The sequence below is a fragment of the Ctenocephalides felis genome, unplaced genomic scaffold, assembly GCF_003426905.1.
Source record: "Ctenocephalides felis isolate EL2017-DRISC unplaced genomic scaffold, ASM342690v1 CF-g0.4_SCAFFOLD_01886, whole genome shotgun sequence".
NCBI lineage: Eukaryota > Metazoa > Arthropoda > Insecta > Siphonaptera > Pulicidae > Ctenocephalides > Ctenocephalides felis.
This window is the reverse complement of record NW_020538040.1, coordinates 62,170,458-62,187,511: the sequence shown is the minus strand read 5'-3', so window position 1 is coordinate 62,187,511 and position 17,054 is coordinate 62,170,458. Positions and strand designations below refer to the sequence as shown.

At 27.5% G+C, this 17,054-nt stretch overlaps 2 protein-coding genes across 2 annotated transcripts in view; one reads left to right on the top strand and one right to left on the bottom strand.

The window, feature by feature from the left end:
- Positions 1 to 17,054, top strand: part of LOC113378870 (kinesin-like protein KIF13B) — an 80,102-nt gene that overhangs the window by 26,353 nt on the left and 36,695 nt on the right. The window contains exons 7-17 of the mRNA XM_026619502.1: positions 3,827 to 4,163; positions 4,495 to 4,606; positions 5,054 to 5,202; positions 5,282 to 5,528; positions 5,736 to 5,979; positions 6,154 to 6,382; positions 6,492 to 6,635; positions 6,768 to 6,932; positions 7,007 to 7,126; positions 8,229 to 8,454; positions 10,313 to 10,509. Coding sequence (XP_026475287.1) covers positions 3,827 to 4,163; positions 4,495 to 4,606; positions 5,054 to 5,202; positions 5,282 to 5,528; positions 5,736 to 5,979; positions 6,154 to 6,382; positions 6,492 to 6,635; positions 6,768 to 6,932; positions 7,007 to 7,126; positions 8,229 to 8,454; positions 10,313 to 10,509 — 2,170 coding nt within the window. The remainder of the gene's footprint in view (positions 1 to 3,826; positions 4,164 to 4,494; positions 4,607 to 5,053; positions 5,203 to 5,281; positions 5,529 to 5,735; positions 5,980 to 6,153; positions 6,383 to 6,491; positions 6,636 to 6,767; positions 6,933 to 7,006; positions 7,127 to 8,228; positions 8,455 to 10,312; positions 10,510 to 17,054) is intronic.
- Positions 11,074 to 12,155, bottom strand: LOC113378871. Its single transcript, XM_026619503.1, has 4 exons — positions 12,022 to 12,155; positions 11,785 to 11,861; positions 11,635 to 11,712; positions 11,074 to 11,528 (listed from the first exon to the last, which is right to left on the bottom strand). The coding sequence occupies exons 1-4, from the start codon at positions 12,123 to 12,125 to the stop codon at positions 11,137 to 11,139; spliced, it is 651 nt and encodes a 216-aa protein (XP_026475288.1). The 5' UTR covers positions 12,126 to 12,155; the 3' UTR covers positions 11,074 to 11,136.

Below are 17,054 nucleotides of genomic sequence, written 5' to 3'. Positions count from 1 at the left end.
TATAGACAATATCACAGAGTTGTTATGGCAACGCTAACTTATTCTTCTTTTTAAGTACTAAAAACTGTGAAAATGCTATCTATTTGCTGTGCGATCAGGCGTATTTTACATATAAACAAATCTTGAAAGAATGCTATAATAACTGCATCTTTGTGATGCGCATTTATAACATACGGTTTCATGTGCAAAACGCCTGATAGTATAGCAAATAGTAGAAATTTCACAGTTTTTAGTACCTACGCTATATTATCGTCTATATTCGAGTCCAATCGAATCATTCGAGTTTACTGCATAAATTGAATTCAAGCGACTCATGCAAGCTATACAGCTGCAGTGATATAATAAAACGTTTTTGGGTTTGACAGAGCGCTGAGATCGAGTTGTGAAATATTAATACTTAATTTTGATTTTAATGACAAATAAGGGTTTAAAAAACCCTATATTATTTAATATATTCAGAGAGTTTGATTATCTTTTATTGTGAATTAATTTGAAAATATATTTTAACCGTAGTATTTTTGATAGTAATTTATGTTTAAAATCTTTAATTTATTGAGTATATTGGTCATTATATCACATTTACTAAATAAATACATCAACAGGGCTTTTTGGCCTTTTTGTCCATATACAAGCTTAATTCAAGTTGGTTTGAATCTTGATTCGAATCAGGTTTTTTTTAATTTGAATGATTTGAATCAAGAAGTTTTTGATATATATGAATATATATATATATATATATATATATATATATATTTTTGTATGATTCTGAATTTGATGTTGACATATGTATTAACAAAGTCTAATAATCGGGCATAACATCAATAAAAAACATGAATTTCTTTCAAAAATTTATTTTAAATCCATACGTTTCGGCTATAATCCTAGCCTTCATTCAGTGGAAAAATTAGTTGATCTTAGTGTTAAATTGGAAAATTTTAATAATCCATGGTATTAGGATATGATAATGCACTACACTATGTATTATAAACATTAACTTGAAATTACACAATATTTTCACAAAATACTGATTTGAAAAAATCACAAATGGATAGTGTGTTATTCGTAGACTGGTTGAAGATGTAATGGAGAAAGACATTTTTTAAAAAATATTTTTACCAAGATTCTACACATGTGTGGAACGAATTGTGAATCCTTTGCGCGAACGCTTTTATTGTTTTGTAAGAAATTTGGAAATGTTATCTAAATGGAAGAGAACTTAACACGCTGTGCGACACAAATCTCTTCTATTTAGATAACATTTCCAAATTTCTTACAAAACAATAAAAGCGTGCTTTTCTAACGATATAACGATAATAACAATATATTTCAATATACATATATGTTCATATCGCTGTCTTGGTTCATATTCGATGTCTGGTTAGACATCTTAGGATTTAGAATTATTAAAATTTTCCAATTTAACACTAAGATCAACTAATTTTTCCACTGAATGAAGGCTAGGATTATAGCCGAAACGTATGGATTGAAAATAAATTTTTGAAAGAACTTCATGTTTTTTATTGATGTTATGCCCGATTATTAGACTTTGTTAATATATATATATATATATATATATATATATATATATATATATATATATATATATTGAATGGTAGAGTCTTGGATTTGTGTATATTTTGTAGGGTTTCGAACAAGAATCCAAAAATAATACAAAATAAAAAAACAAGAAAAGTTTTTAATAAACAATTTCTTTATTTAATTATTTGTTTACTGTCAACGTTTCGGAACTAGGTACGTTCCATCTTCAGGACATCTGTCAAGAAACATGATCTTGATGAGATTTTAGCAAACAATATGTTTAGGAAAAGAAAATAGATTTTTCTTAAATAGTAAATTAATTGCAAAAAAACATAATAATGTACAGAAATATGATAATATGAACAAAATGAAAATAATAAAAATGATAAAAATAAATGAGTGGATTATCAGAACAGGATATTAAACATAATAGAAAATTTTTTGAAAGTTATGGAAAATTTTTTTAAGAAAAGGTTAATGACAAAGTTGAATTAATTACCTGTATGTTTGAATATATGTTAGCACTTTTTCACTAAACAAGCTTTTTAACAAAAATTGAATTTGTGAGTTAATTTTCCGCCGAATAATTAGATTTTGTAAATCAAAATTACTAAAAGATTTGTCTTTTTTTATTAAAAATTATTATTTGAAAACACAAATAATATTGTTCTCTAGATGTTGTGCGATTGGCTTTTGAAAATTAACTAAATTGAATTTGGTGTGTCATTTGTAACACGTGTAAACACTTGAACGAGAGCTGTGAGATTGTATGTGTGTGTTTTTTTCATGTTAGGGTGTAAATACTTAAATAATTGAACTTAAAGGGAAGTCGATATTAATTGTTTGTCAAAAAGTGTAAAAAATTTAAATATGAATCATGTAATAGGTTGTGATCTGATCTAATGTTGACACTGTTAGAAACATTCATGAGAATAAGACAACTCTCCGCGAATAATCTCCTAAAGATGCAACTTTCATGATATAAAATCTTTGGAGTGAAATTAAATGAATGGGCGTTTTCTATAGAGTGTTGTACTAGGGTACTTTTGAAATTTTTTTGTTTATGGTGGACCACACTTAGTTCATGTTGTCTCATTCTCTTGTGTACATATTGCGAGGTTTGTCCAATATATTGAAAAGCACAGTCATTACAAGAAACAGAATATACTACATTAGTATTGAAATTGGATGAGGTAGGGGATTTAATGTTTGTAAAGAATTGGTTGAAGGAGTGTAAGGATGAGCCTGATACTAAAATGTTTTCTTCTAACAAAATTTTGGCAAAATAATAATATAAATCTTCAACGTATGGTATGCTGCAGTAAATAAGATTGGTGTTTTTGATGTTGGTACTGGTATTGGGAGAATTAATTTGTGTTTTTAAAAAAGTTCGTCTTTTTTGAATAACTGAATGAATGAGATTTTTTGGGTAACCATTTTCAATTAGAGTTATTTTTACTAGGGATAAATTTTGTGGATGGAAAGTTTGGTGAGACAACAAAATAGCATGGTCTGTAAGGGAAATAATAGTGTTTATCTTATAGTTTCTGGGACAGTATGAGGAATAGTGTAAGTATCTACCCGACCATGTAGTTTTTCTATACCAATTTGTTTGAACAAAGTTATTAGTGTTGTAAACGGATACATCTAAGAAATTAAGCCTGTTGTTATTTTGTAGTTCATGTGTGAAAATTATATTATTGTTAAAGTTATTGAAGAGATCTAGTACTGTGTTTATATGATTTTTGTTAATGATAAAAAAAGTGTCATCTACATATCTAATATAAAAGTTAATTTGAAATTTTAAAGTTGAGAAAACGGAAATTTCTAGTGTTTGTAAAACTAAGTCGATAATTCCTGGAGATAATGGACATCCCATAGCTGCGCCTTTAATTTGAGAATAAAAGTTGTCTTGGCAATGGAAATAGGAGTAATTTAAAATAGTGTTGATAATATGAGTGAAGACTGTTTTCGGAAAGTCAGTAAAGTTACAAATTGTGTGCCAACGTTTTTTTTGCAATTAATTTACTATTTAAGAAAAATCTATTTTCTTTTCCTAAACATATTGTTTGCTAAAATCTCATCAAGATCATGTTTCTTGACAGATGTCCTGAAGATGGAACGTACCTAGTTCCGAAACGTCGACAGTAAACAAATAATTAAATAAAGAAATTGTTTATTAAAAACTTTTCTTGTTTTTTTATTTTGTATTATTTTTGGATTCTTGTTCGAAACCCTACAAAATATATATATATATATATATATATATATAACATTTTTATTACAGATCACTCACTACGCTTGGATTAGTCATATCAAAATTAGCAGATCAATCTTGTGGTGGAAGTAATAGCAAAAACCGGGATAAATTTGTTCCATACCGAGACTCTGTACTCACTTGGTTGCTGAAAGATAATCTAGGTGGTAATAGTAAAACTGTGATGGTAGCTACAATTTCTCCTGCAGCTGATAACTATGAAGAAACTTTGTCAACGTTAAGATATGCTGACAGAGCGAAGAGAATAGTTAATCATGCTGTTGTAAATGAAGATCCTAATGCAAGAATTATAAGGGAACTGCGACAAGAAGTAGAAACACTGAAAGAAATGTTGAAACATGCAACAGTAAGGATGTAACATTAAATTTTCTTTTCGTAATTTCTTTGAATTGACTGACTGCTGTTAGAAATGTGAATACATATTACTTTGATAGTATTTTTATGTATAATCACTCAACATTTGAACTTTTGTTCACTATTTACTTGTAACTTGTAAATGAACCTGTTCAACAAAGTTTTGTTGAAATCTTAAATTTCACCTAAATTTTAAAGTACATGATATGATATAACCCACTATTTTTTTTTATATTGCAATATATATATTTCCATTCAGTGTTTTTAATTTGAAAATGAGAAAATTATTATTTACTAAAACATTTATTACTCTCTTGCTAAAGGGTTCACCAGTTGGAGATACTCAACGAGTAGATATACATGAGAAATTAGCAGAAAGTGAAAATCTTATGAAGGAAATGTCACAAACGTGGGAAGAGAAACTAGTCAAAACAGGTAGGAATTGATCATTATTAGAATTTAAATTTATTTAATTTCTTATGTAAGTTGGTTTTAATTTCTTTATTTTAGAATTTATGAAGCCATGTTTGAAGGTGATTTAATTTATTAGATTTTATTTGAATTTATTAGATTACATTTATTCTCATTATATTTATCTCATTTTATTTAGTTATGGTAAAAATAGTAATCGTAAATTATACAGAATAAATAATTATAATTAATTTTTATTGAACATTATTTTTTTATAATTAAGTTAAATAATTAAAGTTAAAAGAAAAAAATATCATAATTTATTACAATTTGTAATAGCAAATAAAAACTATTAAATTTAAATATTCAAAACCTATTGGCAATATGAACTTGGGAATTAATTAATACAGTATAATGATCTATTTTATTTAAAATGTGAGTTACCTATTAATTTAAAATATTTTTTATTAGAACGAATACAAAATGAAAGACAGCAAGCATTGGAAAAAATGGGTATTAGTGTCCAAGCAAGTGGTATTAAAGTTGAGAAAAATAAATACTATCTGGTAAATTTAAATGCTGATCCATCTCTAAATGAGCTTTTAGTATATTATTTGAAGGTAATGTATACTAACATTATTGCTATATTTGCTATTTTTATACAGGTATTAATTATGGCATCAATGTCTTATTTGACAGGAAAGAACCTTAGTTGGTAGCCAAGGTTCACCGTCCCAGCCTGACATTCAACTTTCTGGCCTTGGCATTCAACCACAGCATTGCATTGTAGTTATTGAAGATGGATGTTTGTTTCTAGAACCATTGGCAAATGCTAGATCATTTGTGAATGGATCTCCAGCTGTTGAGAGAACTGCCTTGCATAATGGTGATAGAATATTATGGGGAAATCATCATTTTTTCAGAGTGAACTGCCCAAAAGCTGTTTGTATGTATTATAGAACTTACATATTTAGTGTGTTCAAAAAAAATAATATACTTTATTTCTCACATAATATAGCAAAATAATAGGTATTTTTTAAAAATTAATTGATTGATTGCTATATGAAGAAATATTTTATATATTTTTCAATATTTTATGATTTAGTATTATATGTGTGTGTGCTGTTGGATAAATGGTTTTTGTTTTTTATAGCATCAGAAGTACAAACACCAGCACAACTTATAGATTATAATTTTGCAAGAGAAGAATTAATGCTAAATGAATTATCAAACGATCCTATTCAAGCTGCAATATCTAGATTAGAAAAACAACATGAAGACGACAAACAAGTTGCACTTGAAAAACAGAGACAAGAATATGAGAAACATTTTCAACAGTTGAAGAACATGTTATCACCAACAACACCATATGGACCTTATACATATGATCCTTTTAGGTATTTCAAGTTGAAGGGTTAAGAATTTATTTCAAGTCTTGACTATAAATTATGTTTATTTTATTAATTATTACTAATTTTATTTCTAATAATGATATTGTAGCAGATCTGAAGTTTTTATTATGATTTTATACAGTTCAATATATATATTTATATATATATATATATTTACAGGCAAGGAAAAATGACACCAGGTACGCCAACAAGCCAAATGAGAGTTGAGAAATGGGCGAAGGAGCGCGATGAGATGTTCAGAAGAAGTTTAGGACAATTAAAAGACGATATTCTTAAAGCAAATTCATTAGTGCAAGAAGCAAATTTTCTTGCTGAGGAAATGGAAAGAAAAACCAAGTTCAGTGTAACTCTTCAAATACCACCTGCAAATTTAAGCCCCAACCGACGGGTAAGTAATGTTTGTGATATTTATATTAATTTTTACAGATATTCATAGCCAATGAACAATATTTACAAAAAATATTGGTTCAGTAATTACTTTTTACTTTAATTGATAGAGAGGAGCATTTGTTAGTGAACCTGCTATTTTGGTCCGACGATCAACGGGTAGTCAGGTGTGGAGCATGGAGAAGCTAGAAAATAAACTTATTGACATGAGAGAAATATATGAAGAAAGCAAGGACAAGAATGCCAATTCTATAGTATGTTCATTACTATATTTATATACAAATAAGTCATATCTTTATAATATAATGTTTATATCTTTATGCTGATATGCAAACTTTTGATTAAACATTATAAAATTTGCTCAAAATAATTATTATGATTTGTAGGATATCACGCCAATAAATAGACTGGATCCATTTTATGAGTCACAAGAAAATCATAATTTAATTGGAGTTGCTAATATTTTTCTTGAAGTTTTATTTCACAATGTTCGCTTAAATTATTCCACACCTATTATTAGTCAACAAGGCGAAGTAGCCGGTAGACTACAAGTAAGCATTTTATAATTGTTAACATAAATACAGTTTTATGTTTTGTTAATACCTTTTCATTAATTATTGTTCAGGTTGAATTATCCCGAATTGCTGGTACATTTCCACAAGATAGAATATGTGAGGCTGCCTCAGATAGCTCTAATGACAGTCATTATGATGACTATGACTGCTCAGATCCTACCTCATCTCAGGTATAAAATTTAAAGAATGTTAGGAAAGTATTTAACATGAATTTTAGTTTTTTTTTAATTTAAATAACGTTCAATATCTACTCAATTGAAGCTCTATATTTATAAAAAAAATTATTTACAAAATTATGTTATATATATATATATATATATATATATATATATATATATATATCTTCTATATATATAAAAATAAGTTGGGTTTTCTTTCCTGACGAAATAACTCCAGAACGCACAAACCGATTTCGACAATTTTGCTTTCGTTGGAAAGGTCTGGGGCTCCGCAAGGTTTATAGCTAAGAAAATTAGTGATGCATGGCATCGTGCTCTAATGCAAATTGCTGGAACTTCACGCACCGTAATTAAAAATTCGAGTAATAAAAATAAACAATAATTGTTTTAAATAATTGCAAATAGATTATCTTCTATATATATAAAAATAAGTCGGGTTTTCCTTCCTGACGAAATAACTCCAGAACGCACGAACCGATTTCGACAATTTTGCATTCGTTGGAAAGGTCTCGGGCTCCGCAAGGTTTATATCTAAGAAAATTAGTGGTGCATGACATCGTGCCCTAATGCAAATTGCTGGAACTTCATGCACCGTAATTAAAAATTTGAGTAATAAAAATAAACAATAATTGTTTTAAATAATTGCAAATAGATTATTTTCTATATATATATAAAAATAAGTCAAGTTTTCCTTCCTGATCAAATTTTTCCTTTTCAAATATAAAATAAACAAAAAATTTCTTCATCTTTCTCACGAAACCATCTGGTGGCGAAACGGAGTTCGTCGGGTTTGCTAGTATATATATATATATATATATAATTATATATATATATCTTGATAGTATATACCTATATATATATATATATATGGAGTTAGTCAATTAGTTTAGTCAATAATATTAAGAAAAACGTTTTATTATACTTTTATATTGCATTGCAAATTTCAAACTAGAAAATTTTATTTTGGGTTTTGTTTTATTCAATTAGATTTTTTTGTATTTTGTATTTCGTAATTTTTTGTAAATTGTTTCCTTATCGTTATAGTGTAATCAAATTTACTATGTGTTCATAATTGTTTTTGATCTATTTGCAGGTCACATGCCGCATCAGTATTAAACAAGCAACTGGTTTACCCTTATCTTTGTCAAATTTTGTATTTTGTCAGTATTCATTTTGGGGTTACCCGGATCCTACAGTTGTTCCACCAAAAGTGGAAAATGGATCCAGCAATAATCATGGCCAACATGTTACTTTTAAATTTGATCATACACAAGACTATACCGTTACAATCACTGAAGAGTTCCTAGAGCATTGTGCTGGTAAGTAATAACATTTGTAAGTAAAGTATATTGTTTTACAGTAGGTTATTTGTTTATTCATAAGTAAGCAACAATAATAATGATATATTATTTTCGCTTCTAATAATAAATAGCTTTGTAGTAGCATACCTAGGTACTACAAAAAATTCTATTACATTTTCGGCCTTAATATATAAAATACTTTCACACATTTTATATGTATGTATGTATATATATATATATATATATATATATCAATATATATAATATATACATATATATATATATATATATATATATATATATATAACTCTCTTTGAAGAATTATCCCTAGTGTGAACGTACTCAATATTTACAAGTTGCAGATTTACATTTGAAGTTTTACTTTAAGTGTTAAGTTTTATTTCTGTTATAAACATCGAGTAATAGTATATGATTGTATAGTGAAAGCACAAAACACACAAGAAAATCCATTGATATGTTCCATATAATGATGAAATACAAAACCTAAGAAAAATGGTAAAAGCATAAAAAATGCTTTACAAGCATTGTTATTTTACTTTTATCAGTTGTTCTTTGCTAAATTTCTCTAAATGTACGTTTTTAATATATAAAAAAGAAATTGAACAGCGCGAAATTCAAATCTAAAAAAAAACTGCTACTTTCAATGTGTCAACTACTTTGTTCTAACACTTATCAATAAGGCGGACTTTGGGGTAAAAAAGCTACCAATTGCAGGTAATTTTTTGCGTATTATTAATAATGATTTTCTATATAATTTACTTTTGTCCTATATTGTTATTCAAAATGGTATTATAACATACAAATATTGGTTTATACTGAAAATCTTGAAATTTTTTCACTTCATTTAAAAGGCTTAAAACAATAAGTTTTTGGCCAGGTATTTTAGTTGTAATTTTCTAGACTAGAAATTAATAAAATTATGTAAATTTCTACAATAATTGCTAATAGATTTATATAAACATAACATGCATCTTTATATAGTATAGATTTATATAATCATAACATATAATCATTTATATAATCTTCTGGGTAATAATTTATTTATGTCATATACTATTTTATTCCTATATAATTATAATATATTCTATATAAACTTCTCATTTATTGCAATTGTATGGTTATATCATATTTTTATTTCTTTGTTTTTGTTAATTCAAATCGTTGATTTTTGTTTCCTGTGTGCTACTTGCCTTGCAACAATCAACTCACAAAGTAAAATTTGGTTTCAATAAATCTTAACGCAAAATTAAATCTGAAATACAATTAATAACGGAGGAAATAAACAATATTAATGATACAATATTTTTAGACCTTATAACTTCTACTCAAAATATTATCTTCAAAAACAGAATATTAATAATTTCACTTTGAGGTTTTTATAAATGCTTATATTAAAAAATAACGATAAAAAAAATTACTTTACCTAAAATTTTGTCTTTTTTGGCGTATATCGTATGTAGTATTTTTACTTTCTTTCTTCTGTTAATTTTTCTGTTTCTTTATTGATAACTAGGTGAAATAAGTGATAAAATTGGCTATTTTAACATTTTTAAATATCTTTTGCAGGTTAATTTAATAATCATTAAGAAACCGATTATGTTCAGTTTACTAACTGGATGAAGTACTAAATGGTCACAGAATTTAGAATTTCTTCTTAATATTATTAACATAGTCTTATGACTACATCATATTGTTTTGAGAATTGGATTTTTGTCTAAAATTATTAGTTTGTATAAAATAATGTAATGTAGGGGATTTCTGTCATATGTAATGTAGAGTTGTTAAAGTTTTAATATAATGGACTATTGCCCTAATGCATTATAAAGCACGAAAATTTAATATATTACTATTGCAGAAGGTGCACTATCGATAGAAGTTTGGGGCCACAGATCGGCGGGATTTTCTCGTTCCATTGGTGGTTGGGAAGTCGAACAACAGCAGCTAGCTCAGGCCCGTTCTCTCGTTGATCGCTGGTCAGAACTAACACGAAAAATTGAACTTTGGGTCGAAATCCAAGAACTTAATGACAATGGACATTATGCTCCTGTTGAGGTAAGTCACCTACAGTTTGTCGTGGTATTTATATTTTAAAACTAGTATGTTATTTATTTATAATGTCAAAAAGTTCGTCGTTCTAGCTGAATTAGGCGTTTTAATTTACATTTGAAGATTTATTGTATACACTAATGAGTTTTTAACTTTTTTATCAACGTGTTGTTGAAATATTTAAAACACTTTTCTTGAAATATTAATTTTTATTCATGTTTCTTACATATCTTTTATAATTATTTAAAATAATATTTATATTAAATTTAGTATTAGTACTTGTCACAAAAAAGTGGGATAATCATTCTTCAGATTTTATATAAAATTTTAAGTTAAACTTATAACATAAATCTTTTCGTTATCTATCTACACTAGTATAGCTCAAATAATAATAATATTATAATATACTAATTTCATTAATATTGAAAGTTAGGATGCGTGTGCATCCTGTTCATATATCCTAATTGTTATTCTACTTGACAATTGGGCTACAGTTATTGAAACTTATCCATATGGTCAATCTTATAAAGTTATAAAAATCTATAAATCAATATATATTTTATAAATCATTACTAGTTAATAATTATATTATCTACAATTTTTTTCTAATGCTTTTTAAATTTTTTTTGTTCTTTATTTGAGGCGTCTTCTATATACCTGGGCATTGCTACCAGCATCGTCATCGCTTCTCATATTTTTTCCTTGAAAAAGTCTTCTCTTTACAGCCGTGGGTTTGTCTGTAGGATCTTTGTTCAAGACTTCAGTTTTCATGGTCGTAGTCGTACTGTTTTCGGAAGTTGCTATATCGTCGTTTACGGTCACGTTGTTTACATCATGTGTTATTTTGGTCATTTCTTCCGGTGGCGTAAGGAATCTCCGACTACGTTCTTCTCTTTTGTCTGGGTCGTCCGTAGCTTCTTCTCCGCCTTCCTTAGCTTCGTCTTCGTCGCCCTTATCTCCTTCATCAGTTTCCTCGTCACCTTTTGGTTCATCACTGCTTTCATCGTCAGGTGTTCCATCACCGCCTGTGTAATTTGTCAAACGAAAAGAAGAATAACCATTAAATGACAATTTCAAATTTCTTATTTTCTTAGCAATATTTTAATATCGTTTTCTTTTATTGATACTAACCTTTTTTTGCTTTATTTTCGTCTGTCATAGATGTACCATACATAAGATCTTCTTCTCTATATTTACGCCGTGCCCCTTCTGTTGAAATGCAGTTTTCTGATTAAACAACTTTATTTTATGTACCAAAGATAAAATGAATTGAAAACTTACTACATACTGGACAGCAAAAAGGGTAGGGATCGTAGGGATTTGGTAATTCAAACTCTTCACAGTCAACAGCTGGGCATCTGAATATAATAAAAACTAGTATTTGCATAATATGAAATTGAATTGTTGGAGAAAATAGACCAAAAACTTTTTTTTGCTCTATGTTTTCGTTTGATGGATATTTGTTGTAAAATAGTATAAATTTCACAAATATGTCATATATAATATATAGAAACGAACCCTTTAACTGAGAATAATATATGTCCATATTCATCTTCATTACGAAGACACATCAAACAAATACCAGTCATATCTTTAGCGTTTTCGCCATCTTGAAAATCCATACTTCGGCACTCATTTAACTCACGACTGCCTTTAGCACCTTTCGTTTTCGGTCGGGACCCTTCAACTAAAATTAAATCATATAATTGTATATGACTCTATGTTGAGATCTTTCCACAGCTTATTTATATTACCAAATAGGTGCTAGGAAGTGCAATAATATATATCTTTCTAATTTAATTGTTTATTTATCTTTCTAATTTAATTTAATTAATATATATATATATATATATATATATGTATATGTATATATATTATATATATATATATATATATATATATATATATATCATAGAGTTAAACACTACATTTCTCTCTACATTATACAAAAATATGTAAAATATCTAATGTAAAGTTTGATTATGATGATATAAATAAGTGTCGAAACGTATAGTATATTAGAGACTTTTAACGATCGCTGGTATGCTGATGTATATAGTCTTTGGAATTTTTTTTACGTAGATTTCATTGCAACTTAACAATTTGGTTTTCATCGCATTTATACTTACAGTTATCATAATGTTGCGCAAATGATGATCGAAATTCTCCTTCACCTGTCAATATAACATGAAATAATATTTATTATATTATTTGCAATAACACATGGTTATATATAATAGTTTATTGAACCGAGTGTAAAGCAATTTATTTATATATAGTGTGAAAGTCACTGTAATCAAATAAGACAGTTTCAATTGGAAACATATTTTTTATTTACATTTTTAGTATGTGCGTATTGTTTGATGTGTTTAGTTCATATATAGCTGACGTCGCTGTCTTGTTTTTCAAAATACTTTCGATAGGAATTAAAAATTATTGCGTGCCATTTTCTTAACATCAGTGTTTTTCTGTTAGTGTTAATTTGTAATTAGACATGCAAAACTTAATATGTATTAATAGAAATGATAATATTTATTTCGTGTTAATATCATGATACCAAATTGGTATCTTTAATATCAAAAATTTAAATTAATGTCAACATCGAAAGAAAATGGCTTGGAATTATATATATATATATATATATATATATATATTAGGGTGGTCCTTGAAATAGTCATTCTCGAATTTCCTTGCTCCCAGGGGCTCAAATGGTTCCAAATTGATAAAAAATAATTCTCTGAAAGTTCTAGCTCTTAATATTAACGTTTAGATAGAGCGCAATTCAATCAAACTTCGTATGGAAAGAGCATGGAAAAAATTTTGAAAATTAAAAAAAAATGTTTTAGCTATAACTTAGCGACAAATGAATGAGTTTTATTCATTCATTTGTTTGCTAAATTATTTCTAAAAAACATTTTTTAAATTTTTGAAAATTTTTAATAAGTTAATAAGTTTTAATAAGTTCCGAGGCTTATCTATCCGAGGTTAAGCCTCGGAACTGTAGTACAGAAGTCGTGGCAGAAATTACCTAACGTTATTCACATTTTTTTTTTTCAAATAAAATTATCATTTGTCTTTCTACATCATACAAAAAATTATAAAAAATACATGGTGTTGACAAGTTAGTCGTATAAATGTTAGTGTTAATTTCTAGTGTTACTAGAAATCTACACTCTCTAGATGTAACCTACCAACGTTAATATCCACTGATGATGTATCGCCCCACAAGAACTTACTCATACTCGTATATCTCAACATCAAAATCAACAACTAAATCATATATATATATATATATATATATATATATATATATATATATATATATATATATGTATATGTATATATACAAGCCTTCGATTTTACCGTTTGTATGTGAATGCCCCAGAACTGGCGGGATAATGGGGTCCTGCAGAAAACGTGTTACTTGTGGTTGTGTCCAGCCATTTCTGACTTCATTCGCCATACGAAATTCAGGTCCAAAGATGACTTTTGAGGCGTACGGAAACTGTATCTTCTCATCTGACACATGCAGTTGGGTTAGATAAAATACCGATAATTATTTAATGAAATATGTGGATGATGATGAACTAAGCGGTTAATGATTGAGTTTCTTTTCGATCTATGAGATTTAAAATCATAATTTTTAATTGTATTACAAATTTTGATTGAACTTTAGTGATAGTTGTCTTACTTTTGGATATGTCATGTTTTTATGGTATCATGTTTTCTTTAAATTTAAATGTTCAAAATTTTGATTTTGCGACGCAAGCTATGTATTGATTTTGCAGTATACTTTTGTACCCCTTTTTTGCACGACATATTTTCGTTTTGGACACATCTATTTTTTTTTTAATTATTTGTAGTGATACAAATAATAATGTTACTCGATGATAAAGCTAGCTTTGCTATTTATTTGATTGACAGTGTTGGTTGTTTTTTCTATAAAACATACTTTGTCGAGCATTAGGAATGTTTATGAAGGATCAGAAGCGATATTAGATTGCTCAAAGCGATATTATAATTAGTATTTAGTCGTTGATTCAGTTAAATTGATCATGGATAATGATTAAAAATGATTTTATATGAGATCGGAATAATATTGTATAATTTCAAGTTATGCATTTAAAGATTATGCAAGCATAAAGATTAGAGCTTGGAAATTATATCAAAACGAGGATGTCAAAAGAAGAAGCTAAAACTTACCCATTAATGACCGTTGTACTGTAAATAATTTAAACACAACTTTCATTAATATTTGATATTTTCAATGTTGTTATTTTCAGCATAAAGGTTGATATTAACATTATAAGTGATTGTATGTTGATCTCTATATACTATTCTATTAAATACTATTTGTCTCTGATACTACTAATTATCATGTATGAAAGAAAGAGGACTAGTATTTTGTTTTTTATTTTATTTTATACTAAAATAATAGCAATCATTTGGTTATCTAAATTAAAGCAAAACGATCTGCACTGTCGTTTAACCTACATTATTAGTTTCATTTTGATCCAAGCAAACAATGCATTATAAACAATTTTATGATCTCTTTTCATGATATCTTTTTCCTTATGTTTTAAGTACAGTGATTCCTGTTTTTATACAGATTTTGCGCGATTTTGCGCAAACGACATATGGTTTGTATGCAGGATTTTATCTACGATTCAAATGTTTAAAATGACATTTGTTACAATATTTTATAGGTCCAATATAATTATTTCATCCAAAAGAATGTTATTTCATAAACTATTGATATATTATTATGATATATTGATATTGATATATATCCACAGCATGTTTTTTATTTAATATATCGTACAAAGTTGTTTATTATATGGAAGAATTTATAAAATTTTTGACTATTTTTAGTACGATTTCTTTTAGGCCGTCCCAAAAACAGGATCTACTGTAGATCTACTGTAGTCAAAATATTCAAAATATAGCTACGTTTAGCACTGATTTAATAGGTTAGTGCGTTATGCTATTAGTTTGCATATCATCTATGTTTTACACGATTTATGTGACAGATAAATAATAATATGAGCATTAGAATATATTATTAATCTTATTTTTGCTTACCCCTATTTATCGTTTTGAATTCCTCGGTAGTTGCTTTTTCGCTGTCGGGAACTTTTGGATAATTATCGTCCATTTGAATTATTTTCATAGGCTTTTCTACATCATTTGATGCCATATAAGTAAGAGCGGCCGGTTCAGATATTTGTGAGCCTCTTTCGAGAGGTATCACAGATAAAGGAGATTCCGTTGCTTGAAAAATGAAATAAATTAACACACATATTAAATTTATAAGTATAAATCAATGTAACGTCTACCGCAAATAATTGAAAGCATACAAATATCATAACTTAACTTTTTTTTTGACTGAAACAGATCATATATTGGACAAGCTTTTATTTCTAAATATATATTACTTTTTTCACATTTTTTGAATTATTATTCCGGTAGTAGTTGATGCACACATTACTTTTACTTTTTATTACATTGACCATAAATTGTACAATGTTACTTTATTTTTATTGGCACGATTTCTTATATTAACATGCATGAATATATCGCAAATATGCATATGTATAAATCTGAGCATTTATTGATAATGAAAATTTTTAATTTTTATAGACAAAATTATTAGAATTATAATATGTTCAAATACTAAATCTTAATAAAAATCAGCATTAGAACGACTTTGTCTATTGATAAAATCAATGAACATTTTTTATATAACATATAATGTAATCATTTAAAATATTAAATCGATGCTGGCGTAATATTTGTATTTGACTTACATGTTGCGCTGTCTCCGTAGTAAACATTCTCAGATTTGTTGTACTTAACTTTCAGCCCAAATTCATCCACGTTTTGGAAGGCTGCCAAAATATTAAAATTTATTGCATTTTAACTGAATTGGACAATAAATTACACTAGTCATATTCTTTACGGCAAACTATTACAAAGTTTTGCATAGTAGTTTATTGTTAGTACTCTTTAATTTTGTAGTTATGTATCTGAACTCCCTTGCTTGTTCGTTAAAAATTATGAAATAGTCCGATATTTGCAAATTTCACAGCACATTACATTAAAATTGTAAACAATGACTTTTAGGCGAAATCAATAATATCTATTATATGGAACTTGGAAAATATGGATTTTATTTAAAAAATTTAGTTTTGTTCAACTGAATATAGGACAGTACTATAGCCAAAACGTATGGATTTATAATATTTTTTTATTGGTGTTTGCCTGGTTATAAAATTATATATATATATATATATATATATATATATGTTTCAAGGTACTAACCGAACTTAGTAGAATATCGCACGTGATAATTATCATCGTCTTCACGCAAGGCATTGTTCTCCGAGCCTGAGTTATCATGATGACTTCCCGATCGAAATTTACTCCTCCTTGCTAGTCTTATGCGTCTTTTCTCTCTTGATATTGTATCTATATCAGTTTCCAATATTCCAAAGTCGTCGAAGTTATCTCCCAGACTGCCGGAGGATCTTTCGTTAGTAATAGTCGCTTTT